General features: G+C 42.1%; 1 protein-coding gene across 5 annotated transcripts in view; it reads right to left on the reverse strand.

Annotated features, from left to right (window-relative positions):
- The window catches only part of LOC129183293 (endonuclease V-like), a 67,198-nt gene that overhangs the window by 43,508 nt on the left and 11,687 nt on the right, over positions 1–12,003 (reverse strand). For 4 of the 5 annotated variants that reach the window (XR_008570768.1, XM_054780379.1, XM_054780376.1 and 1 more), the window contains exons 6-7: positions 11,569–11,637; positions 11,294–11,422 (exon numbers count right to left, since the gene is read on the reverse strand). Coding sequence is in view for 4 of the 5 variants with exons in the window: in XM_054780379.1 (XP_054636354.1) it covers positions 11,294–11,422; positions 11,569–11,637 (198 nt within the window). In the remaining variant the exon portion in view is untranslated. Of the gene's footprint in view, positions 1–8,621; positions 8,747–11,293; positions 11,423–11,568; positions 11,638–12,003 lie in introns of those variants that run through there. The other variant, XM_054780380.1, reaches the window with a different exon arrangement.

A 12,003-nucleotide genomic window follows, 5' to 3' on the forward strand; every position in this document is an offset into this window, starting at 1 on the left:
TAAAGCTTAGGAAACCTGTTTATTTTCTAAGTACAATCCTTACCATTACTAGAGCACCGAAGACATGAAATACTGTAACACCCATGTAGTCACCTTTACAGTCCTATTATGCTTTGTTTACACCACATTGCTCAGCTGTAATGCGCAGGATAGGGGATCACTGCAGGGACACATGAGATGGCCATGGCTTTAACCATTAGCAAGCTAGTGAGGTAAGTAGTTACTGTAGCTTCCAAATTATTTACTGTATTACAGACTTAAGAAAGGGTTTAAAACAAAATGAGTAAGAAAGACAAATAAGCCAAAAACTTACCACTTCCACACAAAATAGAAGGAGAACTATCATGTCAGACATGCCATGGCTGACTGGCTCAAGAATAGAACATTACTGACACCTAGTGGCCAGAATACTACATATACCTTTGTCTTTCAATATTTTTTGACAAATAATACGCCATAGTCAACCATGAAACAATGATCATTTATTAATTAATACATTTTAGAAAAGCCGTGATAGAGCAAGGCTGCGAGAACCGAACCGCGAAATTGCGAGGGACGACTGTAAAGTTATGGGAATTCAAAGATGTGCCTCCATTTCTGAGGCTGTCGAACAGAGCTGTGATTGAAAGGTGGTCGGTGCTAGCTGTGGCGGCAAGACCCAAAATAGATGGTGGACACCAGAGATTAAAGGGGCCCTCAAGCTGAAGAAGGAATGCTACCGAGCTTGGCTGACTCAGAAAACTCCTCGTTGGCAAGGCCCTGGGGATGGATGAAATTCACCCTGAATTCCTTCAAGCTCAGGTGTTTTGTGAGATTGTCATAGCTGACATGTCTCTTCAAAATAGAATGGGGAATCGGGAACAGCACCTGTGGGTTTGTGTTCCCGCTTTTCTACAATGGTGACAGCAGGGTGTGATCCAACTGAGTACAGTCCTCATAAACCCTGGGAAAGTCTATTCAAGAGAGTCAGGACATTACAGCAGTTACAGATAGTCACCTTTACACGGATCCAGCAGGTACAATGTAGTCTTTTTTCGTTAGGAAGTTACACACGTTCAATATCCAAAGATCCTTTTGGTATCCTGAAGAAGAATGTCCATCTTCAGACCATGTTTAATCATGAATAAGCAGTGGCTACACTAAATGAAAATACAGTAACTGGTTTCACTGAAATTTTGAAGAGTAATTTGTGCAGATGAGTGGAGAACATCCAACATATAAAATGTATGGTGACGTAAACATCAGAGATACTTTGCCACGATCTGTAACTGTAGGAACTACACTAACTAAGGTGATGCAGCTCTTCCTCTGAAGGTATTCATTGGATCATCCACATGAAAACTTGCATCATCAGCAGGTATCTCAGGTTCTGAGGTGTTTCGCCCCTCAACCTGTACACCTCGCCTGATTGGGGCAGCAAAGACTGACTAAGCTTCACCGGCAGAAGGGTTCCAACTGTAGGCTCTCTGTCCCTGGTGGCTTTCTTTAGCTGTTTGAGCTCCAGTCCAACCCTCTGGAGGAAGATGTGCACCAATTTTGCTGGGAACCCATGTCAGCAGGCTTCATTGAGAAAGATGTCTTGCACGCCACCCTTTTAAAGCCATTTCATTCATCAAGTCTTGGTATTTTGTTTTTTTCCCCACTAGGTGGGACGCGGTTAGCCGCTCTTTCCAGGGCACCGTGGTTTTACATGAGGAAAACGCAGAGCAAAATGCACATGGGAAGGATGACACAGCCGAGCAGTACAGAAGTGAATACTGTCAGAAGACAGGAACTATAATTAAAAATGTATTCAGAGTGGGGAAATACGCTTTTACGGTGTGTCTCAGGTAGCTCCGAAGAGTCCCATTACCAGTTGATGTCTTCCCATCAGCGTGTGTGCTTGTGGGGAGGGATGAGGAGTTTCATTGATTTCCACAAAGAGATAATGACTAGCGACTAATGACTAGCAGCAGCCCAGAACTACAGTATGTATATGTGCTTCTTAGTCACCAAGCTGGGATACAAGAAATGTGGCATTGTATCATCTAAAAGGTCTACTTGTCACTCAGTACACTCACAAAGATTGCCAGTAGGAAGGAAAGCTGTCCTTGTGTATTCATCACCAGGGTTGTGTGCAATTAAGTAGTATATGCTATAAACCGGGGGTCGGGAACCTTTTTGGCTAAGAGAACCATGAAAGCCCCATATTTTAAAATGTATTTCCGTGAGAGCCACATCATATTTTGCAACACTGAATACAACTAAATGTGTGCATTTTTAAGCATGACCAACAATTTCAGAATACAATACGTCGTTGAATTGATTCGTTTTAATAACACAGTTCTCCTGAACCTAACCAATATTAAGTAAAATATTTCTAACCATGAATGCAACTTCTGGTGCTGCATGGTTTTACATCGTACTCCGTATCGGTCTTTCTTTTTGCCATCTTCTTCATCAAAAGGGTTTGCTGTGCAGAATTAGCTAGCTGACTGTTTAAAGGAGGGAAGTTTACTTCTTGACCTCTCAATGACCCGGGTAGGCTACCACATTATCCAATAATAATCAAGTTTTGGTGTTTGACCTGGAAAATATGGAAAGAACGGCTGGCATTGGCTCTGGCCGCCCGCATGGCGCTAGAACATGGATGGATGGATTAAAATGCATGAGAAAGTTTTATATTTTGAACGTTATTTTTAATACTGTGATTTCTATAATGTTTTATAGAAAAAAGAAAGAAATTTGATGGCGTTAAGAAATGTCTGAGAGCCAGATGCAGTCATCAAAAGAGCCACATCTGGCTCCCGAGCCATAGGTTCCCTACTCCTGCTATAAACCGTCACAGTGGGCTGTTTGGATTAGCAAAACTCTCTTCATGTGGATTACTTAGTGAGGATCAAAAGGGCAAAATTGATTCAAAACGCCACATATTTTCAATAGGAGGCAGGTCAATAGGGTCCATTGTCCATAAAAATACGGGCCTGCTGTAGTGAAATGTTGAATCTGACTAATATTTTACATAAAAACTTTCATGAGACCAGGAGTTTAATTTTATGGACATTTTAGTTGCCCAACAGTTACAAACCGAAAGATCAAAGACAAATGATGTCATGGTCTTGCGCCAAAGCAGTTAATAAGTCTAATCAGATTGTCATGGCATCCCACCAGAACTCACAGCACCCACGGGGGCCTATTTGTATGGTATCTACTGAAAAGGGATTAAAGGGAGACATTCACCAGCGTCATAGTCCCTTATTTCTTTTTTGGAGGACATTTCAATGGTAATCCTCAGCATGTACATGCAATTTTGGAGAGCTATGCAATATCAAGTTTTCACTGTTATTATTTATTATCTTTCTGCATGTTTACCATTCAGCTTTTAATCACATGTAATAGTGCCCCTCAACAGAATTTATGCTTTTTTTGGTATCAATCAGCTATTACAGTCTCTGAGGATTTGCACGGAATTTTGGAGAGTTGTAATTTGTAGTTGAGCAAGTTGCTATATATGATGAGTAATATACTACCTTACATGTAGCTTTCAGACTTCACTCGAGTTTTTTACTGAACCTTGCTAATACTTTAAGTTAGGTTTTTTTGGTATGTAGTACAGATGCTACGATCAGGGTTTTATGCTGCCGATTCTGATACCGATACCAATCACGTGGATTAACTGTACATTTTTTAACTGATTTATTATGTGTGCTATTGGCCAAGGTCGCCGTTAGACACTTCCAAGGGTTCCTGGCAAATAGGTAATATTCATTAAACAACACACAGATAGTGTTTGAAGGACAAGACATATAGTATAATGACAACAATAGACACTTGAAAAAATAAGTACATACCGAAGGATGTAATGTCCACTTACCTGTGGGCCAAAAACGAGCTCCAAACTAACCGCATTGCTTGTTTGTATTTAAAAAAAAAATTCACTGTGGTAAAAAGTCACTTTTGGAGTCCAAAGACGAGAAACTAGGTGGATAATTGTAGCTTGCTAGCTAGTTAGCTGCGGCCGTTGACAGCTAGGCAAAGCGTTTAAAGAAAGATGCAAGAGAAGTCGAACACCAATAGGTTTGCAAGGGAGTGATCAAACACACTGGCATCGATTGGCACAGCCTGTGGCAAGCTGTCAAACTGAAACCATCATCGTGTGAAAGAGTTCGCTCTCTTTTTCCAAAGGTTCAAGTAAAAATTTTAAAAAAAATTAAGAACACAGAAATAATCAGACTTGCACTTTTTATTCCACCACTTGGTGGAATACTCGCCATTGCGACAGACAAAAACTATGGATACAAAAAAGTCATACAATACATTAAATCTCCCCAAAAACTAGCACCATTTTAAGGCCGAATAAGGCTGAAAGTTGGAGCTTAAATCAATTCATTAACCATTTGTATAAAAGCAATCGAATCACGGAGACCACTACTTCTATTGTGTTGGCTGTAGTATGCTATGTTTTTCTACTGCTGATACCATCACATACCATCAAGGCTTCTGCTGAAAAGATGAAAAGAATTTCACCTTTCAGTGACCCAAAATACTGTGCCTCAGCAGAAGATGAATGTTTTGGAATGGCCCAGACCTGAACCTGCATCAAAACCTGAATGGTTTTGAAAATCTATGAGGTTGTGTACAGATGCTCTGATCAATTCTGATGCATCGTTGTGATTCCTACATCAAAAGACTGAATGCTATTCATTCATTGAATTTCTGCAGCTTTCCCTATTCAGGACACACAGTCTAGACAACCATTCACACTCATGGCCAATAAAGTTACAATGTGATCCAACAGATTATTACAGGACACCATATTTTAGTTCCCATTATTTTCCCCAAGTATGGATTTTTCGGATTTTGTGTGCACTGTACTTTTTTATATAGCAGTTTCAGCGTGTGTCCGTGTGTTTGCCATGATACAAATAACAGTTCTACTATTGGTGGTTAACCACCTAGACAAAACCACAACGCAGGTTCTGTCACGTAACACTTGCTGAATCTAAGCAGCCGAGCCTGAACATGTTTACGTACGTGATTCGACCCTTCGTGTTCTCATGTTTCCCTGGATACAAACGCACCCCCATAAATTATTAATGAGGTCGTCCCTTGCCATTACGCACTTCCATTTTCGTGGCTTCACTCTATCGCGGTTTTTCAAAAATATATCAATTAATAAATCATACTGTTTTGTGGTTCAATACGGCCTATTAGTTTGAAAAAATCTGAATATTTAAGCAAATGCTACATATTTTTGCCTAAATTAGGCGTTTTCAAGCATAAAAATGGCTAAATGAACTAAAACACAAATATAAGGCATTCAGAAGATGCATTCAAAGATGCTGGGATGATATGTAGTAGTCTACACTGGTCACTAGGTGTCAGTAATGTTACTGTAATGTTCGGTGACACACACAGGCACCAGACTTGATCGCTGGAACAACAGGCATTTAATGCAGGTTTGAATTATCTCAAAACACCAAAATCCCTAACATGAGCTACTGTGGCGGCCGTAAACCACAGCAAGCTAAAACTCAACTCTGAACCCCAACGTCACTTCCTGTCCGTGCCACCGGAACACCATTACAGCAACACACACAAGCACAAGTCTTATTTTTGTCTTAAATGCCTTCTTTTCTGTTGCTATGTCTGCTATATTGGATACTATGAGTGCAAAGGTGAGTCTAGGGGTGTTATTTCATGTCTTTCAAAATGTTAAAAACCGTATTTAGGAGGCCATAAACAGGTTTTCTATGCTCTAACTACAATATAACTACAATATAATATCCATCCATCCATCCATTTTCTATGCCGCTTCTCCTCATTAGGGTCACGGGGGTATGCTGGAGCCTATCCCAGCTGACTTCGGGCGAGAGGCGGGGTACACCTTGGACTGGTCGCCAGCAATAAGGAATCCTACTTCATGGAAATTCACTCATCACGGTCGGGTCTAGAACCAATTAATCGCGAAAACATGGGATTACTGTATTCTCCAAAAAGAAAAGTTGTTATGTACGCGCAGCGGAAGACTACGTATATGGTTGCGCGTCACTACACTGAGGAAGGACGACATCACTTATGTTCCTTTTAGTTAACTTTTTTCCCTTCATTATGTCTCCCAAGCGTGAAACGCACTTCTGAAGGCAATGAGTTAAGGAAAAGTAAAGTAAAAGTGAAAAGTGACAAAATGCACACAAAAGGCAGAAACGCTGCTCAACATTGGCTACATGTCCAGTCTAAGCCGCGACCATCATCAGGGATAAAGATGGTTTGAACATGTGAAAGGATCTGCTTCTATGAAATGGACTGATAACTAAGGTCTCATTATTGAGACTTCCTCCTCAAAATACGCCTCTCTCTACCTCCCTTGCAACGCCCCTTCCAGTGTGCAAGACAACCACAGGGTAAGGAGTTGTTCTCTTTTATATATGATTCTAGTATTTAATGTTTTTTACTGATCTTTTTTTTATGTTTTCTGGCAAAATTGAGACAAGCCTTAAAGTTTTTTTTTTTGTTCAGCAGTGTTTTTCATCTTGGAACTCAGCCATGCAGTCCATTTTTGCCCAGTGTCTATCTTATGGTGGAGTCATGAACGCTGACCTTAACTGAGGCAAGTGAGGCCTGCAGTTCTTTGGATGTTGCTGTGGGGTCTTTTGTGGTCTTGGATGAGTCGTCGCTGTGCTCTTGGGGTCATTTTGGTTGGCCGGCCACTCCTAAGAAGGTTTTACCGTTGTTACATGTTTTTGCCATTTATGGATAATGGCTCTCACTGTGGTTCGCTGGAGTGCCAAAGCTCTCGAAATGGCTTTATAACCTTTTCCAGACTGATAGATGTCGTGGGGGGGGGGTTCATTTAAAAACTGCATTTTCGTTCAGTCATTGACTAATATCTGAAACATGTAAGTGTGACAAACAAGCATAAAAAGTAAGAAATCAGGAAGGAGGCGAACACTTTTTCACACCACTGTAAGTTCCGACTCACACTAAAACGGACCGAACCTTGTGTATAGACCAAAGACCCCTTGAATCCAAAGGGAGAAACAGAATTTGCACAGAATGACCAAGAGTGGGAAAAAAATGAGAGAGTGCAGAAGCTCACTGTCCACATTCGGTGCAACTGCTGCTGCCACTGCTGAAGACACCTCCACTCCCCTCCCACAAGCTCAAGGATCACGCTCACACTGTGATGAAATAAACAGGCATCTATGCCTCTGCTGCTGCAACTGATTTGAATGTGTGTGCGTGTGTGCTTCCAAAGTACAAAGCATGCTACAGGGTGGGAACACAGCACAGCCTAGTGGATTAAAGGAAAATGGAAAAAGCAGTTCAGCACAACCTCATCTTTTTCTGCTTCCAACCTGAAAACGTGGGTGTTTCAATAAGACCTGGTGCTGTCAAAGCAATATCTCTTTTGAGCCTTCTCATGAGAGCTATAAAACTAACAGTTTTCAACACTAGCATATCTTGTTCAGTCATCAGGGGTGGAGTATTTCTGGCAATACACAGTGGAGATGAGTAATAGAGGAGAGAAATGGGCAATTCAAAACATATTGCAATAATATTACCACTGCCGTGTAGTATAAAACACTGCATCTGGTGGACACAGGCACAGAACAAAAAAATGAGAATTTTGCACAAAATGCACATCTTTTTGCTCCAATTTCCTACTTGCAAGCCTCCTGTGATGTCATCACATTGCTTAATCATCTCCCCATCTAGGAAACTAACTGCAATGTCACTTAAAAGGGGACCTATTATACTACTTTTCAGGCCTTTGTATTGAGTTCTGGACTCCCATAGAGCAGCTACACACAATAACCCGCAAAGAAAGCTTTCTATTTCTTCCAGACTCTGCACCTCTTCCTGCAGTGTTTCCTGCTCAAACGGTCTGAGTAATTTACTCCACCCCCCGCCCTTCTCCAGGTACGCCCCCCGACGAGCCCACTCCGCTGTGTTTGGTCACACTTCCAAGCGCTCCCGAGGACTTCCGGACATCTGCCAAAACCCTTTTGTCTGATTACTTACACCAAATCAAGTGTGTCTGTCATGGTGGCATCCACACCCCAAGTAATACTCACACGCAAGAAAAAGTGATGGGAACTTCTCTGAGATTGCGTGCCTGTGCAGGAGCCACAGCCTTTCAGGCCACTCCCCCTTTTCAGGTCCAATGACAATTCTCATTCAGTTTAACTCATAATTGTGAAGAATTTGTATTTTTTGTACAATCCGTTCAACCACTATTGGTAATACATGCTAGCCAGTGGTGGTGTTATATTTTCAGGGTGGGAAAATCGTCGAATTTGGAGCCAAGAAGGGATAGCACCTTCAATCCTTTCAGACCACATGATTTTTGACACACTATTGACCTTGAGATGTTTGCTTTAGTAAAAAGGTGGCGGTGATAATCGGCGAGAGCGTGGTGACTGCAAAAGGCCTGTGAGATGCAAAACTTCATCCTTACTCAAACTTCCTACTCTGAGATAAACCCTAAGCACACTGAAAAAAAAACCAGCATGTAGGATTTACGTCTTTTGACAATTTGCACTGAAACATTTTAAGCTAATTTATTGCTTTAATATCAAGTGAAATTCACTCAATTGTTTCAAGTAAAACATACATAACACTATACTTCACAATTGCAATGTTAAGTACATTTTTGTTAATTCGTGCTGGGGGAGCAGCCTCAAGAAGAAGGACGCCACACGCCTGGATGAACTGGTGAGGAAGGCACGCTCTGTCATTGGCACTGAGCTGGACAGCCTGACATCTGTGGCAGAGCAAAGGACACTGAGGAGGCTCCTCCCCATCATGGACAACCAGCATCACCGAATGCACAGCATCATCTCCCAACAGAAGAGCAGTTTCAGTGGCAGATTACTATCACTGTCCTGCTCCACTGACTGAGCAGATCATTCCTCCCCCACGTCTGTTGTTTGTGTTGTTGCACTGCAGGTTTGATGTGATCTGTTCTGTATTTATTTATTTATTTATTCTTATTCTATTTCTTATTATTTCTTTTCTTGTCTCTCCTGTCTTGCCTTGGTTGTTTTATTTTGTGATCGAAGTGATTAAGTCTATCTATTATGACATTTTTTCAGAGCTGCTGGAAATGTGAATTTCTCTTTGGAGACTATTAAAGTATATCTATCTATGAAGGAAAAAGGTAAACAGTGTGCACAGTGGACATATCAAAGTGTACTGCTGTCCTAGGTGTGTCATAAAACTCCACCCGGTGAGGAGGCTTTGGTCCAGGACGTCTGAAATTCTGGGGTTCATGGAGCTCCCCTTTTATCCTCTCCGCTCCCAGGTCTACTCTGACCCGGAGTAATAGCACAAGTTAGGGCCTCATCTATGGGAAAATAATGAAGCCATGTGAGCAGGTGGCAGATTCTTGACTGGGCACCTGGACTCTCTTCGGTAGTGGCAAGCCGGATCTTCAGCTGGGCATCTGACACTTATTCACAGTTTTGGCCTAAGTCTGACACTGCGGGGCAGATGCTGTCTGTCCCTGTTGTTCGGAGCTTCTCCTGCCATGGGACTACACAGTCAGTGACCCAGAGAGTGGACTACTTGCACAATGCTTTCTCACTTAAAAAGTTTGTGCAAGCCAATGGCAAGAATTCTCAAAACTGACAAGTCTCCTGAAGAGCAAGTAGACGGAAGAAGCTGGAAAATGGCAGCACAAACTTGCTTTTGTGCACTTTAGGAGTGATCATTGTGCAACAGGACTGAGTGATATAGTTGCAAGGTCCTTCCTAGACGTCCAGGTGACCTTATTTAGGGATGCCCTGCCTGCCTGAATCCGAGGACGCCTCAGGAAAAGGTGAAGTAAAAAAGGCTCACCCTCATCATCAACCTGGCTGGCTGCCCACAGGCAGCAAGTCTCCATTTCAGTAGACGCAAGCACAACTTTGTCGCTCTGTCAGAGATGTGACTCTTAAGATACTGGTGAAAGGAAAGAATCCTCTCACACCTTGTTCTGGATCACAGCTTACAGGTACTTTTACGCAAATATTGGTGCCCAAATGGAATCACTAAGCTGATCATACTATTATCAAGGAGTCAAACAAGGATGTGTACTAGCACCAACACTATTCTCTCTGTATCTCTCTGCTGTTCTAGAACTCTGTCCAACAGAGGGAGGAGTGTACCTTACAACTCACTCCAATGGCCGGTTTTCAACCTGCGTTACCTCCAGGCCGTATCAAAAACAAGAACAGTTTGTGCCAAACAACTACACTATGCAGATGATTCGGCAATGTAGCTCATTCTGAGGCACAACAGCAGTCAACGACTGATGCTTTCAACATAGCAGCTATCAATATTGGCCTTACATTTAATGTATCAAAAACTGTAGTCATGTTTCAGCCCGCTCACAACATCAGAGCCCCAGAGCCCAACATCAAACACGCTGGCCAAACATCTCGAGGTAGTGAAGAACTTCACATATCTTTGACGCTCCATCTCCAACAACAACAGTCTTGACGAAGAAATTGAGAGAAGAGTCAGCTTTGCTGCGACTGCTTTTGGAAAACTACAAACGATCGTGTGGAAACATCAAGTGTTCGTCTTCAAACATGATGCAAGGTCTATTGTGCAGTAGTACTCGGTTGTCTTCTCTACTCGGCAGAAAGCTGTACACTCTACAGACCGAATATGCAAAAACTTCAAAAGGGTTCAAACATGCCATCTAAGCTTAACCTCAAATGGAAAGACAGGATATGCAACATGAAAGTCAGAAAAGGTGTCAAGCCCTGCTGACCAAATGTCAACTCCGTTGGCTGGGTCATGTTATTCGCATGGACGATTCCGGACATCCTAAAGCTTTTTTTTATGGTAAGTTACAGCAGGGAAAAAGGAAGGCGGGGCGACAAAGACGCCTTAACCACCATCTGTCAGCTGGCAGCAATTTTAGAGAGAATCCTGGGAGGACGAGGCCAAAAACCATCCCATCTGGAAAAGCCATACTACAAGTACTAGAGCTGCCAGTGCTGTTGAAAGTTTGGAGAAAGGAACTATTGAACATTGCCAATGTCGAGCACACGCCGGCCAAGATAGAGCATCCATTCCATTGCCGGCTCTGTGAAAGATCCTGCGCTGCCCGCACTGGACTCGTTTCTCACCAGAAAAGTTGCTGTCGTCATACTCTTCATGAGCCTTTTGCAATGTCTCGATGGTGATGTGTGGAGCTTGCGTTGTTAAATGTTGGTATATGTATGTATACATACACATTATAGTGACTCCTTTACAGACTGATATTGAACTGTGCAAGTGTAAACATGTGATGTACTACTAAATATAATTTCTTTGTTACCTGTCTGATTGGCTCTGGGACTCGGAAGCGACAGCAGGAGTGTGTGAGGCGCACAGCTGTATCCAGACTGATTTTATGGCCAACTGACACATACACTGGCTTGGAGCTCTTGTCCGAACTACGCAGTGCCTGCACAAACATACAATGGCTGTCAATTGGTTCAAGTCTTGCCACTCTGCCCTAATCCCACTTTTTACATTTTCACACTGGTTGCGAGTGCGAGAGAGTGACTTAACAGTTTTAGTATTCATTTGTGCATTGATCCTGTATCACACCTTTCCAAGCACTTTGCCTGAGGTGGCTATGAGTGGAAAGCTGTCTCCTCCTTTCTGCAGTGCTGCTATCTACAGAAGCAAAGAAAAATAAATCCACATCAGAAACAGAGAAACATAAACATACAAGGTGTCCACAAAGTCTCCTTAGAAATTACAAAATTACAAAAGCAATTGATGACGATTACGGCAACTTGCGAATTGTAGACAGATTGTACATTGCTATGGACACCCTGTATATAAATAATTCCAAGACAAATCAGCCAACAGAAACAAGACATTATCATTTTCTTCTCTTTATTCTCATTTCAGTGTAAGAAGATTTTCAAACTGACATTTGTTTTTTATATGAATTACCGTTGCTGTTGCAAGGATCTCAAAGGGAAGTATTGATCTTAGGCTACATTCACACTGCAGGTCAATTCCGATTTTCTTGCT

The sequence above is a fragment of the Dunckerocampus dactyliophorus genome, chromosome 6 (genome assembly GCF_027744805.1).
Source record: "Dunckerocampus dactyliophorus isolate RoL2022-P2 chromosome 6, RoL_Ddac_1.1, whole genome shotgun sequence".
In the NCBI taxonomy this organism is placed as follows: Eukaryota; Metazoa; Chordata; class Actinopteri; order Syngnathiformes; family Syngnathidae; genus Dunckerocampus; species Dunckerocampus dactyliophorus.